The sequence below is a fragment of the Oenanthe melanoleuca genome, chromosome 8 (genome assembly GCF_029582105.1).
Source record: "Oenanthe melanoleuca isolate GR-GAL-2019-014 chromosome 8, OMel1.0, whole genome shotgun sequence".
Classification (NCBI taxonomy): domain Eukaryota; kingdom Metazoa; phylum Chordata; class Aves; order Passeriformes; family Muscicapidae; genus Oenanthe; species Oenanthe melanoleuca.
The window spans coordinates 4,424,331-4,448,204 of record NC_079342.1 but is presented as its reverse complement, the minus strand read 5'-3'; the positions used below and the strand labels follow the sequence as shown (position 1 = coordinate 4,448,204).

At 53.6% G+C, this 23,874-nt stretch overlaps 1 protein-coding gene across 2 annotated transcripts in view; it reads right to left on the bottom strand.

Moving 5' to 3' along the window:
* Window positions 1–23,643, bottom strand: part of SSBP3 (single stranded DNA binding protein 3) — a 53,896-nt gene extending 30,253 nt beyond the window's left edge. Inside the window, exons 1-4 of one of the 2 annotated variants that reach the window (XM_056497612.1) lie at window positions 23,475–23,643; window positions 23,282–23,354; window positions 23,038–23,099; window positions 22,409–22,493 (exon numbers count right to left, since the gene is read on the bottom strand). In XM_056497612.1, coding sequence (XP_056353587.1) covers window positions 22,409–22,493; window positions 23,038–23,099; window positions 23,282–23,354; window positions 23,475–23,530 — 276 coding nt within the window. In that variant the 5' untranslated portion in view covers window positions 23,531–23,643. The remainder of the gene's footprint in view (window positions 1–22,408; window positions 22,494–23,037; window positions 23,100–23,281; window positions 23,355–23,474) is intronic. The other variant, XM_056497613.1, reaches the window with a different exon arrangement.
* Between the last annotated feature and the right edge of the window lie 231 nt (window positions 23,644–23,874).

The following is a 23,874-nucleotide window of genomic DNA, read 5'->3' as shown; positions in this document are numbered from 1 at the left end:
ATCCTCCCGCCCTGCCCTTCCTGCTGTGCCACCCTTGTCATGCTGTCTTCCTGCTCTGCCATCCTTGCCCTGCCATCCCTACCATGCCATCCCTGACACACTATCCTTGCTGTGCCATCCTGCCTAGCAAGCCACAGGTTCTACCTGCCCTAGCATGTACTGTGGGTCCCCAGCAGGATCATCCCAGCAGAGGTACACAGGGCAGGAGCTCCAGGTTCATCATGAAAAGGCACCACCAAGACTCAGAACAGCCTGGATAGCACAGAAGGGACATCCCTGGGATGCACAGTGCAGCCCCACAAGGAGATCTCTTCTAAAAATGTCCCACTGAAGCATCACATCAGTACATACCAGGAGACAGACCTCTAGGCACCCATTTTTACCCCAAACCCTAGAGAAACACAGCCCAAATGATGATGCCCAGTGCCCTGCACTGCCTCCACCATCTCCTCAGCAGGGCTGAGGATGGACAAGCCTCCTGCCATGGAAGGACAGGATCCACAGGAGGCCAGAGCCGCCCGCAGGGCTGCGCACAGCGCCTGACCCCGCAGCCGGATCCCAGCCGCTTCACAAATATTTACCTAGCTGGTTTTTAAACAAACCCCAAATGCCAGAGAGTTTAAAGTCCATGTCCTAAACAGCTCCTGTCTTGCTCTTGCCTGCCCTTGGGTCCCCAGCTGCCTGCCCAGGGAGCCTCCAAGCCCCTGCACCCTGCCACGACCCCTGGGTTTAAGGAAACTGCAGGCAGCAGGCTCCTGCCTGGTCAGGCAGCTGGGCTGGAGGCAGCACTTCTGGCTCTGATTTTATTAGGGACATTCAGGCTGGATGATGCCTGAACATGCAACTGATGCATTTCAGAGGAGCCCTCATGTTGAGGAGCTTCCATATAGATTCATCGCAGAAAATAATTAGCCATAATTAAGGGCTTCTGGTTTATGGCTCCAACAATTGTTTAAACAGCAGAGCCCTGTTCAAATTAAGTTCAGGGCTCACCAATTAATACTTCCCTACCCTGCTATGGTTTAGTTTCAAACTTCTGCTCAGAGAGCAGCCTGGGCTGCTCAGACCAGGGCTGCTGCTCCTGTGAGCAGGCAAAGGAGCTACATGGCTGGGCCTGGCCCCAAAATCAGTTTATTTTGAAGCAAAAATCTGTTGTGGGTAAGAGAAGGGAAGAAGGAATGGAAGTATAAAACTGATGGGAGACATGACAGTGGATGAAGAGCAAGAAAAGGTGCTGCCAGCCTGTAGATGGCTCTGAGACGTGACATGGCACCAATGCCCATGGCACAGACGGATCAGCTGGAATCTTGGCTCACCAAGTCCGAGTCTGAGGCAGTTTCAGGCTCTTCTGTGTAGCAGCAACCCACCAGGCCAGCCCCCACCCCACCTGCGGAGCTCCCTCCCTATGGACAACATATGGCACGTCTCACCTCATTAGAGACATAACTAGCAGAAATAATAAGCAAGTCTTTACACAAAATCTGAACTAGTGCACCAGAACAGGCTCTTCAGCACTGAGGGTTTTTGGTGTGTCCCACCAAAGCCTGTTCCAAAATCCAGCTGTGTGTCCTGCAGCCTGCACGGCCTCCACGCCACCTGCCTGGGCAATATCAACTGGGCAAAGCAGAGTTAAATGTGGAGATCAATATTCATATCAAGGCAGCTTCTGAGAGGTTTCAGTTGGTTAAGTAGCCTTGAGATTTTGGCTATGAAAGGCAGTGCTGCTGACGTGGCTGTAGGTGCACTCCGGGGTCATCTATACAATTGTGATCTCCGGAGGAAGTTGCTGACGAGAGGGAATCATAGAATCATTTATGTCAGAAAAGACCTCTAAGAACATTGAGTCCTACCTTCCCCCAGCCCTGCCAAGCCCACCACTAAACCACGTCCTCAAGGGCCACATCTACACAGCTTTTAGATCCCTCCAGGGATGGTGACTCCATCACTGCCCTGAGCAGCCTGTTCCAAGGCTTGACAAGCTTTTCAGTGAAGAAATTTTTCCTAATATCCAATCCGAACCTCCTCTGGTGCAACCTGAGGTCATTTCCTCTCATCCTGCCTGCTCCAGCAGTCCCAGGCTGCTGGGATAGGATGCAGGAACCCCTCCTGGGTGGAAACCTGCAAGCAGCTCCACAACACATACACTAAAACTTTACTTTTTTCCACTTTTTAGTTAACACCCACCCTCTGTTAGCATTGGTGAAGGGTGTGCCACCATCCACTATGAGGCACCACACTGTGATGCAGTCCCACCAGGTAAAGGACAAGAAAAGAGAAACCCATACAATGGAGTTTTGTCCCCAGCACAGTGGGGACATCACAGGAGGATGCTGGCCCTCAGCCTGGACAGCTTCTCCTCTCCCAGGCAGACCCTGAAGCCACCCCAGGGCCACCAAAGAAAGGCCAGATGATGCTGCAAATCAGTAAAAGCCTTCTCACAGTTTGATTTGAGGCAAAAACATGTTTTCCCCTGTGTCTGCTTCCTCCAGCGAAAAAAAACTTTGAGACTCCTAGGAGCAAAACCCCAATGCTCCCGTGTCACCCAAAAGGGCATCTTCACAGACGTGCAGTGTCAGCTCAGAGGCACAAACTGGGAGCACTGCTGGCTCCTGCCAGCTGCAGGGTTTTCCCCAGTATGATCGAGGAGCACCGTGGGAAGCAGGCTCTGAAAACAGCCATATCATAAACCAACTCAACTTCATGACCTGAACGCTTTAAGACATAGCAGGAGCCTTTGTACTGTGGCCATAACTGCAATATATCAGTAAGCCATCGCTTCCACCAAGATCTAGTGCTCCAGATCTCACAGCAAATGCTGACTTAAAGACCCATATCAAATACATTATGATACCACTGTTTCCCGTTACCCACGCTGATGATTCAATTAATTTAAAAACAGCAGTGAAATTTAATTTCACCATTAACCCTGCAATCCCCAGCAAACACCAGCTGGGAAGGCAGCAGCCACCTGCCCAAGTTTGGATGGACTAGAGGGGTAAGAAGAGAGTGAAGGGGTAAAAGATGAGGAAATACAGATGTGAGAAGCAAAATGGGGCAAAGCAGGTTCTTTTCTAAACACTTTGAAGGGGCAGAAGCATAGGAAAGTTTGCAGGAGAGACAGGGAGCATATGGGGGGGCTGCAAAAGGTTTTATTGAGGCTCTTGCCAGGAAAGGCTCACTGTTCTCCTTTCACCTCCTTCCATCAGCACCACTCAGACTCACAGGGTCCTGCCCAACTCCAAAGACTGTGCAGAGCACAAAATACACCAGCAGACACCCTCTGAAAGAGCAACCCCCAGAGCCTGCCCAGGCCTTGCCTCGGATCCATCAGCAGGGCCAAGGGTTAACAAGAACCATCAAATGGAGAGCAAGCTGCTCTTTCACAGGGGTAAAAGGCTGCCCTTTGGAGCTCTGCAGTGATGGTCTGCACGTAGGCTCAGAGCCCAGGTCAAGTGGGGTTCACCCAGGGCAGCCCAGCTCCCCGCAGAGGAACAGCACAGAAGGGACACGGCTGCCCGACCAGCTTCCCTCCCCGACACGTGGCCAGAGAAGAATAGTTAGCCCAGGCAGAGCTCTCCCATCTGCTTTTGTTTTCCACTCTTCAGTCCTGGGCTCTGCTAAAGCCCCTGAAGTCACCGGGCATCTGTTCTCCTCCACCCATCGCAATCTGCCAGCCACTGCTGCTCTGACAGCCATCCATCACGCCGTAATACGCTGACCACCAGACCCACTGGGACATCATTTTCAAGTCAAATGCAGCAGTTAGCATAAAATAAAGCATTGCCCCTGGTTTGTTTTTTTTTGGCTTTTTTTTCCCCCCCTTCCTGATGATCCCGCAGCTGCAGCAAGGGACTCGGTATGCAACAAAAGTGAAGGGGGGGAAAAAAGGCACAGGAAAATGGCAATTCTACTCTTCTGAGTCATAACAATTATGACGTTGTGATAAGAAACGTTTTCTATGAATTTTTAAGTACCAGTAATCCTGTTTTGCAATTGTCCCCTGGGAACAAGGCGACAGATTGAATGGGGCTGACAGTTATTTCCATCCTGACGAACGCGGCTCCGACGCGCCATCCCCGCCCTCCGAACTTCCCAGCCCAGCACTCAGCCCACCATTCCTTGTTGGCCACTGGTGTGACTGAGGACATCCCCAAACACCCTCTGAAACCACCCCACTGGCTCCAAGCCCCAGGCATATACTCTTCTGTGCACCCACAGAGCAGAGCTGCCCTCCAACAGGGTGCACCCCTGACACTCACTTTCCCTGGACACACAGCCATGCCCTCAAGAAACCTTCAGCTGTGAGCTATGAGATGAGCTGAGCATCTTGGCTCTCCTGATCCTGCCACAGCAAACACCCTCGGAGGTCCAGGAAAGATGGGGATGATCAACAGGGAAAGCACTGCTTGACGTTCTGCTACTTGAGATTCCAAAATTTTCACCACCGCTCGAAAACTCTGCAGATTTATCTCATTGATACAGGAGAGAAGACGGCAGGAAACACCTTTTTTGTTCAAATCTTTCAGACTGGGAACAAAACCAGCTCCTTTTACCTCTTTTGTAAAATGAGCACCGTCATCAGAATCAGTGCCGAGGAGCGAATTTGTTTTGCAGAGGATCAAATAAATAATGGATGACGAAGGAAAGCTGCCACGGCGAGACTGCTCGGGAGATGCTCTGCTCCAGGCAGCCTTTCCCGAAATGCTCCTAACAGATCCTCACACTGGCTCCAGCTCCAGCAGTGCTCCCCAAAGCCAGGCACCAAGGGGTGCTCTGGCCAAAGTGACACTCTACAAGACATCACTGACTCGTGGCTGTTGTCTTTGGCAACCCTTACCAATGATGGGAATGTGTTTTAATTGCTGCCAAGCAAGGAAAGAGATGAGGGATGTGCTCCTGCAAACCCAGGGCATTGCATGGGCCCTGGGAGACCAGCAGCCTGGCACAGAGCAGCATCCCTATAAGAAAACCCAGCTTGCTGTCCTGTGTTGACCATTCTCACCACCAGCCTGTCAGTTAGTCTCAATCCTTTCAAAAACCAGCTGTGTTTTGGGTTTTTTTTAAAGGAAATACTAAGCTTCTGCTTCCCTGCAAGCAGCCACCCCATGCCTCTGCCACCTCCACCCTGGAACGACTCTGTGCCACCACACCAGCGCCCAGCAAGTGTGGGGGTGATGCCACATGCCCACCTACAAGGGAAGCCTGGGCCTTCAGTGCTCTATAGCCAGGAGACATTAACATCAGCCTGTCAATTTACATGCAAATTTATTTTAGATGTGACAGAGGGCTTACAAAAGAAGGTGTACTAGATGCTGTTTGCTTCTGCTAAGGCTGTTGTGGTTTGGCTCCCAAGGGTATTGCATGGGTGAGATTGAGGGATAGGTGCTGGAATGCAGAGGCTTTCACCCATGGATCAGTCTCTGGCTGAAACCGTGCTCCCCAAGGACCAAAACCCCTGAGTGTGAGAGCAGTGCAAGCTGCTGCTGGTGGAGCAGTGCAAGCACAGAAGCGCTGTGTGAATTTTGAGAAGCATGCCCACCACACCACTGCCCCTCTGCCTGGCAAGCCCACATTGCTAAGATTCCCCCAGCATCCTTTGTCTTGTGCTTTGTTTCCCTTCCCTGAGCCTGGGGAAGCTTTCCTCCTGTCCTCCTCCCCTCCTCCCTGTCCCCAGCACCCAGCAGCTCCCCGGGGCGGTTTCTCAGAAAGCGCAACCGTTTCTGCAGAAAGTTTGGCACTTCGGGCCAATGGCAGGAGTTTCTTTAATCAACTCAAATGGCATTTTCTGCAGATAAGTCTCCCACTCTCGGCCGCCAAGAAAAAGCCAGTCAGACAGCAGCAAGGAAAAAAAAAACCAAAAAAACCAACACAACCCCCCCCCACACACAGAGGCTGCAAAGTCACCGCACAAGCTCGCAGGGTGATTATTTATAGCCTTCCCCTCTGCAAAAGCCAAAAATAATTGTTCCAGCCCAATTAATGAATTTCTGAACGCTGGGCTCAGGGGTAGCCACCAAAGTGCAGCACTTTGAGCTACCTGCAACATCCTGGGCTCTAGAACAATGTATTTAAGAAGTGAGAAAACTTATTGTGCAGGAGCAACTGCAGACAGAGAAGAGAGGAGTGAGAACATGAAAGCAGTAGCCCTGCAGACCCCAAGGTCAGTGGGGAAGGAGGAGGAGGAGATGCTCCCTTAGCAGAGACTGCCCTGAGCCTGTGGTGCAGACCATGGTGAGGCAGCCCCTGGAACTCCATGGTGGAGCTGAGATCCACCTGCAGCCCATGGGGAACTGCAGGCTGGAGCAGAGGATGCCCAAAAGAGGCTGTGACCCCATGGAAGGGACTCACACTGGAACATTTGGGAAGAACTGCAGCCCAGGGGAAAGACTCATGTTGAAGATTCTGTGGAGGACTGTCTCCTGTGGGAGGAACCCCATGCTGGAGCAGGGAAGAGTGGGAGGAGTCCTCTCCCTGAGGAGGAAGGAACAGCAGAGACAACTGTGATGAACCGACCACAGCCCCCTCCCCTGTCCCTCTTCACTGCTGGCAGGAAGGAGGGAGCGAAAACCAGGAGTGAAGCTGGGCCCAGAAAGAAAGGAGAGATAGGGGGAATGTGTTTTAAGATTTAGTTTGTATTTCTCATTATCATTTTCTGATTTGATGGGCAATAAATTAAATCAATTTTTACTCAAGTTGAGTCAGTTTTGCCTGGGATGGTAGCTGGTGAGTGATGCTTCCCTGTCCTTTTCCAACCCATGAGACTTTTGTGGTGTTTTTTGTCCCCTGTCCAGCTGAGAAGTGACAGAGTGGCTTTGGGGGGGCACCCAGCACTTGAAAGTGGCACCTGTGAAGCTGTGACCATGGTCACCACCTGGGAACAGCTGTGGGAAAACACTGAGTTTGGATCCTTCCACCTGTCCCAAAGTCCAGCAAGACCAAGAGCCTTCTGTAGCCCCCTCCTCAGGAACCTTCCCCAGACATTTCTGCCCTCCCTCAGCTTCCCATTTCTCCTCACAAGCCCTCTGGTTTTGTTTGGAGAGCATTATTACTTCTCCACAAGCTCAACCCACTCACGCCACCACTGCCTTTTCTATCAGCAGGAGAGGAGCAACTTTTGCATGGGAAGGGAGGGGGGAAAGCACCAGGCATCCTCTCCAAGTTCCCAAGTTCTAAACACAAACATTCTCTAATATAAAAAAAAAAAATAAAATTACATTGTCCTGGTTTTGGCTGGGATGGAGTTAATTTTCTTCCTAGTAGCTGGTACAGTGCTGTGTTATGGATTCAGTATGAGAACAACGTTGATAACACACTGGTGTTTTTGCTGTTGCTAAGTAGTGCTTACTCCAAGTCAAGGACTTTTCAGCTTCCCATGTTCTGCCAGTGAGGAGGTGCACAAGAAACCATGAGGGAGAATGGCCAGGAGAGCTGACACAAACTGGCCAAAGGGATACTCCATACCACAGAATGTCATGTCCATGTTCCCCCATAAACTGGGGGAATTTGGCCAGGAAGCTCAGGAACAGGGTGGGCATTAGTCAGTGGGTGGTGAGGAATTATATAGTGCATCAGTTATCTGTTTTATGCTTTACTTCTCTCTATCATGTCCCTTTTCATTCCTATTATTATGTTTTATTTCAATTAATAAGCTACTCTTATCATAATCCATGGGTTTTACTCTCTTCTCCTGCCCCCCATTCTCCTCCCACCCTACTGGGGCAGAGGTGTGAATAAGATATATGGTACTTAATGTGGTTTAATCCCAACCAGCAAATCATACATATAAATATACCCCATATATATGGCATGTGTGACAAACATTCACAGACCAAAACTGCTGTTGGTGGAGCCAAGCCAAGGGGTAGCTCAGGGCTCCACAGTTGCTGTCCTTAGAGACAAAACTGATCTTACAGGATGGGTATCACCCATCCTTGGCTATTCCCTGAACAAACCAACCATCCACAACCCAGCACGAGCCCCAGGCACAGCTGCTGAGGACATGGTCACCTTTGGAGGGACAAAGCCTGGGGTCCCTCTGTATCCCATCTCTATCTGCTGGTGTGACCCACTGAGAAGCCTCAAAAAACCACAAAGCAGAGAGAAACCCAACTGCTCTGGTGGCTCCAGCTGAAGAGCCAGCAGAGGAACTCGTGTGGGAACCCAGAGATGTTCCCACAGTAAACCCACAAACAGACACATTTCTTTATTTTCAGAGACAGCATATACTTTTTCCTTACTGGGGAAGGAGTTTTCCTTTGGTACCCCCCTCGGGAGGACCAGATGTGTCCTGCTGAGCTGCTCCCATGACAGCAAACACCCGAGAGGTCCCTGTGAGAAGAACCCTATGCTACTGTGCCAGCAGGTGCTTCCAACTCAGGCAGCCAGCAGAGCTGCAGATGCCTAAACCCACCAAAACCCGCCCATTCCCTTCCACATCCCACCCCACAACCACCTTCACCCTCGGATGACCCACAGAGGGAGAGGCGCGCATCCTGCTGGGGACCCTCATCCACGGGACACCTCCAAGCAGCACGGGATGAAGCTCCAGCACGCCAGCGTGGGTTTCAAACCGGCCTGGAGGAGCCCAGATGGGAGAACTCGGGGCGGGGGGACCCTCTCTCGGCGCGCTCCAGCCGCTCGGCGATCCAAGCGCGGCAGATGGCACGCGCAACACTTACGGCTTCGCTTTCCAGCCGCCATCGCAGAGCTGCTTCTCGGCAGGGCGGAGGCGGGGGGTGGGGGGGGGGGGGGGGAGACGGCTTTTTTTTTTTTTTAAAATATATTTTCCCGTGGAATTTTGATTTTTAAAAAAAAAAACAAAAAAAAAAACGTAACATGTATAACCCTGTGCTGGAGCCCCTGGCAGCGGAGCACGGTGCGCACTGGCTGAGTGGCAGCCTGTCCGTCTGTCCGTGCCTGGGGACCCGGCTGACCGCCCGAAATCCCCGTCGGGAGGGACAAATCCTAGAAAGCCTCACGAAGCAGAGATAGGGGGGGAAAAAAAGGGATGAAGTGATAAAAAAAAACAAAACTGCTTTCTAGGGATTCTGCTGGCTCGCCTGGATTTCCTCCCTTTGCCTCCCTCCAGGCTTTGCCTCTGCCACCCAAGCCCTGTGTGCAGAACACCCAGAGGGAAAGCAGAGCTGTTTCAGCTCCCTGGGACATTGGTCCTCCTTTCTCCACCCGATAAGATGGAGCAAGGGAGATGCTGTCCCACCCAGGGTGATGACAGGCTTGGGGATCATTTGCCAGCTTGGGCATCAGACCTGGGCTCCAGTGTCACTGCACACCATAGTCCTCTCTTCCTACTCCGATGGCTCAAACCAGGTTTTCTACTTCCCACTGGAAGCCAACACCTCAAACGAGGCTGGGAAACCATAAATCTGGGCATCGCAGACACCAGATTGCTTTCAGCAGCCGCGCTCTGCACAGAGCTCAGCGATAAGTAACAAAAAGTCTGTGCTTTGCACTGCTGATTTCTTGTCTGGGGATGCATAAAACCTGGAGATGACAGATCAGCACCTCGATCCAAGAGCATCCCCGCCCTCGCTCTGCCGGAGAGGCGGGTAAACAAAGGCGGCTCTCCCCGCGTCCGCAGGCAGCTGCCACCGCCGCCGTGGAGCAGTGGGAGGGGGAAAAAACAAAAGAGGTCTGCACGCTGGGATCTGCGGGAATGGGATGCCCCTGGCGCTATCCCGGCCCTTTTATTCCGTGGGTACCCAGAGGGAGCTTGGCCCCAGCCCTCTGGACACCTTCCTTCCCTCAGGGTGCCAAGGGCAGAGCCACACTCCATAACCACTCAGCATCCAGCAAGGGGGAATTTGGGCACAGAGAGCGGCTTGGCCATCCTGGCAAAGAGCTCCATGATGATTTGGATCAGGATGCAACAGTTCTGTGCTGCTGGGCACTGTCGGGTGTGACCAGCATCCATTTGAATCCCATGTGGGACTGTGCAGGCACAAGTTTGAGTCTCCATCCAAAGGTGCACAGAGATTTAGAGAGACCAGATCAGGCAGGCAAGTTTTGCAATGAAGTTTCTGGATTTAGATGTCTCCACCCCTGCAAGGACAAGTGGGTGATCACCAGTGCTTTGCCTGGGGTGCTCACTACAGCACGGGAAAAGGGACAGCACTGGGAAACGCCAACTTAAGGATGTTTCCAAGAAAAAGAAAATAAGGTGGACATGGCTGTGGCATTGAAATGCTCAGGTCTTGGTCTATCCATCTGTGCCGGTTGTGCCACTTGGCCCCAGTGAGCCCATAAGAGCCTAAAGTTGCCAGAAAAATGCTGCCATACTCCTCCTAAAGCCCACCAACCTTCCCCAAAACGCTGGCTGGATGCTGCATCTCAACTCCATCGCCTTTTCCAACCACTGTGCTTCCCTGTTCATGCCCCATCCGCTTGTTACTAGAGCCTCACAGACCCCAAAACACAGGGTCTAAAGTGCCAATGAGCACACCTTCAGCTCTGGATTATTTTCTCTGGGGCCACTATGTCAAATCCTTTCAAAGGAAGAAAGGCAAGGTAGGAAACCATCTTTACAATCCTAAAGTCGAATAATCATCACCCGGGCTGCGGGAAGCCCTCTCCCCTTTCTGAGCACGAGCTCCCAGGACCCACCGTGGCCCAGGGAGGGGACAGTGCTGCCGGCCCCTCCGGGGCTTTGCCAAGGAATGCCGGGGGCGGCAGCGGGGGGAGCAGCGGCGGTGGCGGTGCTGGGAAGGGAACCAGCTGGAGAGCCGCAGCCTCATGAAATAATGAAATGCCAAACCAACCCCTGCATCTTCCACAGTCTCTCAGGTCACCTACCAGATTAGGAGGCCTGTTGCTAAGGCAACCATATCTTGCAAGTGCTAGCTGAACTTCCCCATCGGTTTTAACCCTTTAAGGAGCAAAAAAAAAAAAAGAAAAAAAAAAAAAAACCTGAAAAAAAACCTCCCTAAGAAATACATACAAAAATAAAAAGAAGGGGTAACACTGATGATGCAACCCACAGGAGACCAGCAGAGGCGAAGGGGGGCAGCTGGGAAGGGGAAGCAGAGGGAAGGCGCCCCAGCAGCCACCTCCTGCGCGGTGCACGCTGCGCTGGCTCCCTTCCAGGCAGCTAATAAAATTATTCAGCATCCGCACACGCACGCAAGACCCAGCAAACTTTTGATGCGCCTGGCAAGGCAGCAGGGGAGGGGGGGAAAAAAAAGGCCAAAAAAAAAAAAAAAGCCCCCCCCTTTCTCCCTCCTCAAAAGGCAACAAAAAGTCAGGTTATGCATATGAAATGGGGGCAAACAAAGCAAAAATGGAACTTTTTTTCCTTTGTGTTTTTTTTCCTCTGGTGGCCTCGCAGACACTGGGCAAGCCCTGATGCCTCGGCAAGCAGCCGGCAGCCCGGCGCCGCACAGGAGGGGACAGATGGCCGGCGCACAGACGTCGGGATGGAGGCCATGGGCACCCGTGGCCACCCCACCAGCGCTGCTGCAATCCATGGCCAGGAGCATCCAGAACGGGGATACACCACTTGTGCTCTGCGGCCATGAAGCACAATATTAACAGCCCCTTCCACATGCAAGGGATCATGTCCCAGTGGGGTGATGGGGATCACGGTTCCTTCCTCTGGGAGGATAAAATCCCACTCAGAATGCACATCAGGCAGGGAGCCCTAAATCTTGCAGCTTGCTGGGTTAAGAGTGAGGCCTGTGAGCAATAAGGCGGGGGAAAGAAAAAAAGGAGCAAGGCAACGCACAGGCAGCACAAGGAAGGAAAAAAAAAAAAAAAAAAAAAAAAAAAAGAGGGAGAGGAGAAAGAGGCATGGAAAGGAGGAGAAAATGTGGAGCGGCATAAATCAGGCGCGCGGGGGGAGCGGGAGCACAGCAGCACGTGCTGCGTTCCAGGCGCGCAGGCAGCGCACGCGGACGGCTCCTGCTCCACGGCGAGCACCGGCCCCACGCCCCCAAGAAAGGGGCCCCCAGCCCCTCCTGGGGCTAATTCGGTGTGGGGTACTGGCTCTGCTGGCCAGCACACCGGTGTTTCCATGTTAAAGTCTCTTTGGGAAGGAAAAAGCCTCTGCTGGTGCTGGTGTAGAAGATACTCGCTCGATGGCAAAAATTAGAAGGGTTTTTACACCCTTCTTCCCACCCTCAGGTCAGGCTGGAGACAGCAATTCATGCTGGATTCCCCTCAAATGGGAGCTGCAAAATGGAAACTTGCTCCCCAAAGCCATCATCTTCCCACCAGCCTGCTCCAAATTCATAATGAAGAGAGGGGCAAGGCTCAGTGCAAATCCAGCCTTGCTCCCACTGAGGGGCTGCAGTGAGATGAGCTTACACCACGCTAAGTGGCTGCTGGTATTGCTGCCTGGCTGTGATCCTGCCCTCTGACCTCACCTCCATGCCAGCACCCCTGCACCCTGCCAACCAGCTGACAGGAGAAACTTAATTAGTCATGTCCATCAACCCCAAACATCTGTAACCAGCAATATTTACAACCAGAAATAAAGAGGAGTGACCTTCGCCGTGTTGAAAGACAGTTGGGTTCTTGTATTACAACAGTGGGGACAGGCAAAATTCATTATCTCTAATAGCCATCCTTATAACCAGATTAAACACAAAGGCAGCAATTCCATATTCCCTGACCTGCCACCATCCCCATCCCAAGCAGAGAGGAACTCCCCCTGCCACAGCACTGCTCACACAAACCCCACAGCTGCATGCTCAGCTGATGTTTATGCATGTGGCCATCTCCACCCCTCCTACCCAGAAAACACAATACCCAAGGGCTGGGACACCCAGCTGGGGTCACATCTCTCCTGGTCCTTCTGCAGGCAGCTCTAAGGAGATGCTCAGTTCCCCTATGAACCTGCTACACCAGGAATGCTGTGCTGGAAATGTTTGCTCACAGGATGCAAGTGAAAAGCACCCAGTTTCCAGAGCACAACCCTCCAGAAATCACCATCATCATGTACCCCATGCTCAGACATCTCCAGACACAAGGGGTTTTGTCCTGAACACGCAGCCAAAGCTTTCACCCCTGGCTGAGAGATCCTCGTGGTGCCAATGGCTGTTATTTTCATCAGAGGATGTTCTCTGTGGGAACTTTCAGCTGCCAGCCAGGAGAAACAAGCCACTGGAGAAAACCTGAGCCTCCTAATGGTTTTTCCTCCACCAGCTCCCACAGCAGTGTGAGGGCAACTCCTTCTCCAGAAGATGAGCACCAGTGGGGCCAGCTGGTTTCTCCAGTGCTCAGCAGCAACAAGTCAAACTGTTTGGAAAACACTTAAGGTTGGGGGGGAAGCTTCAAACGGACCAGGCGGACGATGCACCGCGCTGGAGCAACGGTAAAAGTTAAAATTAATTAGCTGGCAGGATGACAAAGAAGCCATTGTGCAGCACGGTGGAACAATCCAAGTACAAAGGCTTTATATAAGTCATGTTGAAAACTCCTTGATGACTGCAGGTAAGGACAGACAAGCTGTCAGGACGTGCCACAACACCCTGAAGGGCTCTGGGACAAGCAAGTAAATCTGCTTTTAATGATGAAATGAGCCCTGGGAGCCTCAGCCTGGACCTTCTCTCCAGCAGAGACTGGCAAAGGTGTGAAGCACCTGGGTGTTATTGGTGCTGTAATACCCAGGATAAAACAAAACCATCTGTTTTGGGGTTTCCATGGAAAACTGCGCTTGAGCTGGGCTAAAGGGACCCATATGCACTATGAAGCAGTGTTTGCTTCCTTGTGAGCTCCCACCTCCATCCCCAGCTATATCTCACAAAGCACATCCCTGCCAAAAGACCCCCTGATGAGACCAAGCATTTCAAAGCTGTCCCTGCCCCAAACCAGACGCCAACAGGGTCTCACAAAACCAGACCCACCTCCTGGTTCACACCTTGCACAGGAAAACCCCAACAGCCAAAGTGTTTCCAGCACTAACAGGCAAACAGACCCAGGTTCTGTTCCTCAGGGAGGAGCTGGCACTCCCCCAGAGCTAGAGGGACACAGGAGCAGGGCTGAAGCTGTGATGGAGACTCCCCCAAGCTGCCCCCCTACCATTCTGCCAGCAGATGGGCACAGGGAGGCTGGGTGTGATTTACACCCCATCAGCTGCACAGCTCTCTGGCAGAAAGGGGGAGAAAAGCACTTGCCCCTTCTTCCTGCTGTGAGAAGGGCTCAAGCAGCTTCTGCACTAGAGGCTGCCTTACCCAATGGGGCTTCCCCCAAAAAAACAGGATGAGCACCCAGGGAGGGCTGGGCAGGGCAGGAGGGCAAGGAGGATGCTCTGCTGGGCTTGGCAGGGCAGAGGAGCCAAGTGTGACGCAGCACCCTTATCTGCCCACCCCAAACCAGGGTGCTTCAAGGAAGTGCCCTGCCCCCTTGCTCAGCCTGCCCTGCCTTTTTTTCACTTAAAAAAAAAAAAAAAAAAAAAAAAAAAAAAAAAAAAAAGGCAAAAAACACAACCCCAAACAACCAACCTCAAGGCTGAGCTAAAAACGCTGCCTGTGGCAGGAAGAGGCCACCAGCCTGGGGAGACAGCTGGGCAATGCCACTGGGTGACAGAGGGGCATTTCCCACCTTACAGTTACTAGAAATGGGTAAATAAGCAAAGCCAAGGCTTGGGACACCCTCGCAGCAAGTCTGTTCTGGAAGGAAGGAGATGCCAGCCAGCCACTTGCCGTGGTGGGCACCAGTCAGTGCTGGACCAGGTGACCCAGGTACAATAACAGCTGTGTAGGTGGAACCTGGGACAGGACTGGGACACAGAAGGAAATCTCTATCAGGTAGGAAAGACTGGCTGTGGGCTGTTGTACCTGCTGGGAATGCCATGGGATGCCAGCACCCCAGCTGTGTTGGGCAGGTCATGCTCACCAGCAAGTCAGAGCTGATGCAGTACATCCCCCTGCTTCAGTTTGTAGCCAAAAAATTCCAATTATAGGTGCGAGCTCAGCCTTGAGACATTGTAAAAAACACCAGCCCAAATCCAGGGAAAATGGGAAGGAAACCCCCCCCCACTCCAGACCCTGTTTGAGGCAGGCAGGAGGGGTGGTGAGAGCTCATTTTCACTACAGAAAGCTGCCGCACCCCAGGAGGAGAGGCACCAGATCAAATGTTTAAGGGTTGATGCAGAAACATTAAGGAAAAAAAAAATTAAAAAGAAAATGTTAGCTCAAGACACAGCCAGAGGTCTTCCTTTGGACTTTATCTTAAGGCAGCAGGCACAGCCTCACACATGGACAGACAGACAGACAGACAGACAGACCGACCACACACGCTCCCACCCAGCCCAGGGAACACAGAGGTGGAAATCACCTTGCTAAAAACCACTGGTGGTGGTGGCAAAGGCCACAGAGGAGGAAGAGTAAGGCAAGTGGGAGGGTGTTAGATGGCTGGGCACAAAGCACTGCTCTGTCCCACCACTCTAAAATATACAAGCACATTCCCCTTTATCCATCTGTACATCTTAATAGTGAATATTCCACAGATATAACTGCATATGTATACATTCTTTTTCTGTTTAATTTTGATACTAACAGTCCCCATGCATGCCACATGAAGCTCAAGCAGGAGAGTGAGCATTTCTCCTCTTACTAAAAAAAAAAAATATATTCATTAAATGCACAAACCCAACACAAAAGAAAAGCTGGTCTTACCACACAGACCTGTGCCCCCATCCAAACCCAAATCTTATCCAAGCTACACAGGAGCCCCTCTTGCCCTGACTGGCACAGGAGACTGGTGTCACCACTCTGGGGATGAGAAGGGGTGGCAGTGGGTTTGTGGGCAGGGGGGTCCCATCACACACAGGAAGCAGCACCCAGAAACTATCCCATATTTTGGAACTCCTCCCTTGACTGCACAGCTGTAGCTTGGAACACAGCTCCTGGCACTTGTGGCCACGACCAGGAGTTTTGAGAGAATTAAAAAAAAAAAAACCTAAACCCCAAACCGAGGCAGAGGTAAGGTATTTGTTTACTTGCAGAGACATTTTTGCTCCCTGCCAGCCTGGAGGAAAGCACTGTTTCTGCTCCACTGAGACCCCAGCTCTGGTGTTCCCCCAGGGATCTGCAGGACGAGGACTCAGAGGGAGAAGATTCTGGGAAATAAGGAGGAACATGCCCATGGGCTGAGCAGAAGCCTCAGCAGAATTTAGGAGGCCTCCCTGACCATGAGTGGGATGCTGGCAAGGCAGGAGTGTGATGCTCATGGGGATCAGCCCATTCTGTCCTGCGGGCAGGGCAGGGCAGATCCCAGCACCAGCCAGGCTGGACACAAGGTGCTGCGAGCGCTGCACTGCTCTCCCTCTGCCATCCCCTCTGCTCCTAAGGAAAACCAGGAGCAAACAGGGCTGCAGCAGCTCCCCAGCGGGGAGGGCTGGCACAGCCAGGTGCCATTCTGGTGATGCCATTCCGGCAGTGCCATTCTGGTGGTGCCAGCTCTGCTGCGAGGGCGTGAGCGGCAAGAGACGAGAATCAGCCAGAGCCCCCCGCCCGCTCCCCAGGACCAGCTCCAGCAGCTGTTTCCAATAGAACCAGGGACAGCTTCACAAGAGAAAAATAGGGAACAAAAGGCAGGAGAAAATCCAAGTTTCCAAGGTAAGGAAGGAAATGATCAGGAGGACAGGAAAGTCCCACTCGTACCCAACAGACGGCGTCCTGACCTAACACCTCCCTGCTGCCCGCCGGACAGGAGCGCCCGTGCCGGCCACGGCTCGCCCGGCACGGCACAGCACGGCACGGCCCCTGGCCCTCTTTGTTCCTGCAGAGGGACCCCGAAGGCAGGGAGGGCAGGGCTGCTTTGTGCTCGCCCGAGCCCAGCATCTGCCGGGGCAGCGCTCCCCGCCGCGGGTCCCCTCGCCGGCCTCACCGCGCTCGCCCACGTGGCTGCCGGGGCAAACAATGGGATGGCGCTGGGCTGCCGCGCTCGCCACGCAAGGCCTTCCTCCTCCTCCTCCTCCTCCCCGCTGCGGGCTCTGCCTGCCACTGGAAGCTGGCCCCTCTCAAGCACCAGGGGGGAGGGGGATTAAAAAGATACTATTAAAAAAAAAAAAAAAAAGCAGGGAAAGGAAAAAATATTCCAATCTGGCTCATCGCTGCACAAGGGTTTGTGCAAAGCGAGGGCTAGCTGACCCACGCACACTGGGATGCGGCAGCAGGGCAGGACCTCCGTGGGCAGTGGTCAGACCCCAGCACCCAGCCATGCAGGGGTCCCCACCTGTGGCACAAACCCCCACTTGCTCTCCCATCCTCAGGCAGGATGGAAGAAATCATTCCTCTCCTCCCATCCCGCTCCTGGCTTTTTTGGAGAACCCCCTCCCGGACTGGAGCCAGAGAAACTTTGCATGTTCGCACCATTTGTTGATATAAAATCCATCCCCTGCCTTACTTTTGCAGAGGCACTTGGGGTGGGGTGGAGGGGGGGAACGTCTGTTTCTATTTGAAACCGTCAAAATTAGCATTCAGTAATTAAAAATCACACCCTTTCTCTTAATAACCTAACCAGCATGATACAATCAGGTTGTGCCAACTCTTTAATCTAATTGACTAATTACAGATTTTAATTTAGTCAGTTACTGAACAACTGTTGACAATTTGTTTTCATTAGGGACAGAACAGGATAAATATTTAGGCTCCCCAGTCAAAGACTAAGACATAAGCTCTGGGCTCTGACCTCCGGTTTCACAATGGAGCCTTCTCCACGAGCATCACCCGTGGAAAGGTGCTGCTCTGAAAGGCCCTGGTCCTGCTGCTGGGCAGCAGGAAGTGTGGCAGTGGAGGTTGCTCTGCCCACAACAGCCAATGTTGTTTAAAGTATAATATTAAGCTAATCCGTCTCTGCATGGTACTCCAGCAAGTTCGGGCTTTAAAGGACACCCAGGCTCACCAGTACCCTGAACTGGGAGGGAAGGCTGAGCCCAGCACTGCCAGGAGAGGGAATATTTGGATTTATTTATTATTGCTGCAATTTTTTTTTTAAGTGATGTGGAGTTTTGCAGCTGCTCCTGGCAGCCTGCCACTCCTGAAGGAAACTCCTCTCTGGTTACCTACCAGGGAGCCCTGTCCCTGCAGCGTGGAGCTGGATGGATCCCAGAGCACAGTCCTGCATGGAAACAGGGCAGAGCTGTGTGTGCCACTGCTGAGCCACGTGCCCAGGGCTCAGGCAATGCCTGTGGGGGCTCACAGTGACCACACAAAGCTGCTCCCAACCCCTGTCCTTGCACTAACCCTGCCCCAAAAACACCTCTTCTCCTACACACAACAGAAGTTCTCATGGACCACCACAACCACCACAAAGGTACTCCTGGATCAACACTCTCACACCTGCTGGTCCCACCCTCAAAGCAATGGGTGCCTTCAACAAGGTCTTACAACCTTCACTGGTCCTGGAACAAGAAGAGCCTGACATGGGAGAGGAGACAGCCACACCAAACCCTTCATGCATGAAGGGCATCACTTCCCAGGGGTCCCACAAGGCCATGTCACCTGCCAGTGCACCACACCATGAGCTGGCCACACACCCTGGGGAGAAGATGGTGCTGTGACAAGGAAATGCTCTGCTGCAGCTCAAGAATGCCTAGGCAGTGATGCTGGGATGGGGTGCCTGACTCACACCTGGATGGGAAGTGATGGGCAGATTCAGCATGAAAGAACCACCCCTGGGACATCCCCAGTCTGTACAGCCAGCAGGCCAAAGTCCTTCCAGCCTCTTGGGCTTCACCTGGTTCCCACTGAGCACAGTAACTTCAGCAAGCCTGGATTCTCCATCCATCCATCCATCCATCCATCCATCCATCCATCCATAGGAGCTTCAGAAACCTGAGATCTCAATCTAAGGGGAACTGTTTCAGATGGGGGAAAAAAGAGGAGCCCTGGGTGTCCCCAGTCAAGACAGGAGGACAGGAGTTCCAAACACACCATCTTTTCCCACATCAACCGCTGCATTTCAGCAGCAACCACCCCCACTGCTGTAGAGAATCCTTCCAGACCCAAGTCAGAAAGAACTGCAGCAGCTTTCCAAAGTTAAAAACAAAAACAAATAAATCAATGCTTTGCGTTAATGGCAAGCTGAAGCCACAGCCCCGCAGATCTTGTGCTGCAAAGAAAACAGCATTTCAAATGCTCAGGTCCTTCTCAGGAAGAAACTGGGGGAGCAGAGTAAGGGAATGATGAAGCCAAAGTCTTAATCAGCTAAAGCTACCCCAAGTTTTCTCTCCTGCACATTGATATGAGCTGGCTGTGCAGGCAGAGCAATACCACAAAAAAAGTATGTAGCAACAGCCAACTAGATTTAAGTTCATTTTCTGTAGCTCGAGGCCAAAATCGACTGAAGTGGTTCTGGTGATCAAGTTTTCTGCAATTCCCCTTTCTGTGTATTAGCTCTTTGACAGAAATTCACTGCGGTATTTAAACTGGCAGTCATCACCGCTAACTCAAATTGTATTGGCTTTCAGGGCGTTGAAATGCTCAACTGCGAGCAGCCATCGGCCAATTCCCAGATAACGCGGCGGCTGAAATCCCCTGTCACGACGAGCGATCCCGTTGCAACTCGCCGGCTCCAGGAGCGTGCCAGAGCGCTGCCATGCTCGCCACGGGGCTTGGAGGAGCCTCAGTCAACGGCTACTGGTTGAGTTTTAGGAGTTGGTGAGTGCTCGTGGGGCTGTTACCTTGGGTAAACTCTTTGGGTACAGGTGGAAGAGGATGAGTAACGACCCTCCAACCAGCACAACTCGATAGTTGCGTTAACAGACAGACAGACCTGCCAGAGATGGAAGGGCAGAGCAGAGCAGGATTCCTCCTGCCTGTGCCAGGTGAATCCCCACTCCCATCACTCTTCTCCCAGCAAAGTCCTAGCAGGCTTTTGTCCCAGCTTGGGACAAAAAACCTTAGGGGAAAGGTAAAAAGCAGTATTTCCAAGTGCGAGCAAGAACCCCCAGTTTTCAAAAAAACAGCGGTGGGATTTCTCCTCACTTTAATTTCTTGCTGAAGATTTAAATACTCGAAACTGGAGGGGGAAACTGGCAATTTGTCGTAATAGTAGAATAGAAACTCCTAATAGTTTTCATACAGTTATGCCAGAAAATGAAGTGGAAATGACACACCATGCAAATCCCACCATCAGCACCCTGGTAACAAGAACTGCTCCCCCCTTCCCAAATATTTGTCTCCCAGGCAAGAATCCCTCCAGTGCTGGGTTTGGAAAGGTGACATGCCAGGCTCCCAAAGCATCCCTTCTTTCTGTCCTTACAGCAGCACAGTCTCTGGGTTAACATGCACCCTATACTGGGCAAACACCAAGCAGGACACATGGAGTTTGCTCATTGCTGGGCAAGTGTAAATACAATGCTCTACCAACCTGGGGCAAGACTTAGACCGGGATATTTTTAACCACAACCACCACATGAAGCAATCCATGACTCACTGATCCAGCCCCATTTGGGGCTCATATCCCATTTTAGCTGTCACGCACCACTGATGGGTCACTGGCTTTTGGGGTGGGTTTTTGTCCACCACACTCATTGGTACCAGGAGCCTGGCCCAGAAGCTGAAAAGAAACAAGGCTCTATTCACACTCCCACGGTTATCATTTGGCTCTTTGGTCAATATTTAAGTTTTGGCCAGGCAGGTCCCTCGCCCTGCAAAGTACACTCTGTGCCAGGAAACCACCACTCCTCAGAGAGGGACTGTACCGTGGGCATCCGTCACCAGCCACACCACAGAGAAGCTCAAGCACTGTCTCGGGGCCAAAATATGTCTGGGGAAACCAAACCAGAGCCACCAAGCCAAGGCACAGGGGAGTGAAAATCTTCTTAGGAGTCACCCAAAAGGTAAAGCACTTGGGGCTGTTACAAAACTGCATTACACCGAGAATTAAAAACAATCAGGATTGTGTCTATTTACTGTAAGCTTAAAGCAATGTGTATTAAAGAAGTTTATGCGAATCATCTAATGCACTCAGGCCTATTGTTAGAATTATTACCAAGCTAAAAAAAGATTAATTTCTCTAAATACACTAAATCCTCAGACACGATGAGGAGGCTGCTCTGGATGGAGCATTACATGTCTTGCTTGCTAATGTCACCTTCACCTGTGGCTCTGCTGTCCAAAGTTCTACCTTTGCTTTCCTCCTGATGAGCCCACTGTTCCATCTGGGCTCCTAAAACCCCCACAGTTTGCCCCCAAACATCCAGGAAGCGAGCAGAAGCCAACAACTGGTAGATGTGCTGCTGGTTGTCAGCTCTGACCCTTGGTTCAGGAGTTCACCATCTTAATCCAACTCAGTGAAAACAAGCAATGCAGACAGCGGCCGCAGGAATGGACAGACAGACAAACTCCACCTAGCAAATACCCAGACACGCTTCTCCCATGACCCAGTGGGGTGGGAAGAGACAAGAGGCAGCTCAGCAGCCAGCCAAGCCTCTCTGGCACTGCCTGTGCCCCAGGGTGAGCACTGTGCCCAGTGCCAGGGTGTGAGACGCTGTGGAGGTCCCCGAGACGCTCGCCCAGCACTGCTCGCCAGCAAACCCTCACACATCCCAAGCCAGGCATGTCGAGGCAACGAGAAACTTGGGAAGGGAGGAAAAATGGTTTCCATACCATAGTCTCCCCAGAGCAGACAAAACCAGCTCCTGCTACGAGGTTTAAACGCACTTGACTGGGGTCCAAGCCCGCAGCCAGGTGACTAATCCTTTGATGCAAATTCCTCCCGAGGCTGCGGGTGCGGGACTGGAGTGGGCAGCCCAGCCATCGCCTACTGGGGCAGACATGCCAGGCACCCCTGCCAAGAGGGGCTCTCTGGGACACACCTCAGACTCAAGCATGCCACCCCAAAAACATCCATCCCTGGGTCACACTGCCACCTCTGCAGAGAGCAACCCGAACCGTGGAGAGACAAGACGCACAACAAGCAACCAACGGGGGTCTGCAAAACCAGCTTCAACAAGACAGCAGCTCTCCCTTGCTGGGATCAAGGGAGGACTCAAGGAAACCAAGGAAGCCTCCATCCTTGCCAAAGGCAGGGAGATATTAACTGGGGCATTCTACAGCGGTTTGGGGAATTTCCCCTTCTCCTCCCCACCAAAAGCCAACCCCCGCCCACCCTGCGAGGTGTCCTCAGCATGAAACATCTCACCATCACAGTGTCCTCAGCATGAAATACCTCACCATCGACCCTCTAAAAACGCTTTGTTGTCCACTGCTATGCAAAACTTCTTAATTCTACCGCTAGCCCGAATGCCTCTAAGTGCTCAAGATAAGTATCTCAGCTCATTTACATAATTGCAACATTATAAAATACTGCTCAGTCAAATCAGAACATTGCTGGTTAAAAAAACCCCACGCTTTTTGCCAGTCGGTTATGTCAGGTTGGCTCCCGGTGCGCCGGAGCTCCCCAACGCCGTAATTACCGCGAGGATTAGAAACTTGTTACTCACGTAGTCATGAAAGGCTTTGGCTTCACTCGAATGTTCACAAGTGTCTCGCCTTTCGGGAGCTGCGCAGTACAGGTCCCAAAACACGCTGCACGGCAGGGAGAGACGGGGGAAGAGCAGTTACTCATCAGGGATCCGGCACCCAGGTCAGCGCAGGTGAGCGGCTTCCCACCCCACGGGGCCCAGGGCTGGGATGGGAGCGCAGCTGGATCCAGCTGTGCATCCCACGGCTGGGATGGGACCGCAGCTGGATCCAGCCGTGCATCCCAGCGTCACATCGCTCGGACCCGACCGACAGGAGCGGGGATGCTGGGCGCTTAAGGAAGCAAAAGTAGCCTTTAAGCAGCAACACCTCGGAGGGATAACACCCCCGTGAGACTTCAGGGACTTCTCGCAGCCTCGCAGCCGCCCAGCCCTGCTCCCCCGGGCACAGCCCGGTGCCTGCGGCTGGCCCGGCAGCTCTCCAGCGGGAGCCCTGCCCGCCGCTCCCGCGGGGCCGGGGGTGGCTCCGCCGCGCCTCGACGCCCGCGGGGAGCGGGAGCCGGGGCGGTTCGGGGCTCGCCGCCGCTGCTGACTCACGCCACTACCGGGGCTGCACCCCCCCACCCGCGACGGGACACCCCCGCACTTACCACCACCAGGAGTGCAGGAAGCCGGGGGGCTCGCCCAGCGTGATGTTCTTCTCCCACCGGATCTGCGGGCAAGAGGAAGGCGGAGGGGGGTGGGTCGGGAGGGGGGGCGGTGTGGGTGGGGGGTGGTCGCGGGTGGGCGTGGGCCCCCACGCGCGGCGACCCCCCGGCGCCGCCGCCGCCCCGCGCAAGATGGAGGGCGGGCGTGCGGCGGCGCACAAAGGGCGCGGGGGGCGGCGGGGCTCACCTCGGACAGGAAGGTCTGCGCAGACTTCTGGGCGCCGACGTGCAGCAGGTACTCGTAGACGTACAGCGCCAGCCTGCAACAGCCGAGCGGCGGGTCGGAGGAGCACGGAGAGCAGCCCCGCTCCCGCCCCGCACAAAGCCGCCCGCCGCCACCGCCGCCCCGCTCCCCCCGCCAACGCCGCCGCCGCTCTTACTTCTCCCGCGCCTGCCCGTCCGAGGGCACCGCCGAGCCCTTCCCTTTGGCGAACATGGTCCGCGCCGAGCAGGAGGGGGGCGGCCGCCGAGAGCCGCCGCTGCCGCCGGAGCCGCTGCGCCCGCCGCCGAGGGAGCGCCGGGGGCTGTCAGAGCGCCGGCCGCCGCCGCGCCCCCATCGCCCCGCGCCCGCCGCCGCTCGCTGCGCCCAACGCGCCGCTGGCCGCGCACCCGAACGTGGCCGCGCCGGGCGCCGCCCCCGCCGCCGACGGGCGCCCGCTGCCGCCAATCACCGTCCGGCGGGGGCGGGGCCTTCCCGCGCCACGCCCCGCTCCGGAGGCGGCGGGCGGCCTCCCGCGGCGGGCAGGGAGGGCGGGCGGCGGCGGCGCGCGGTCCTAGAGC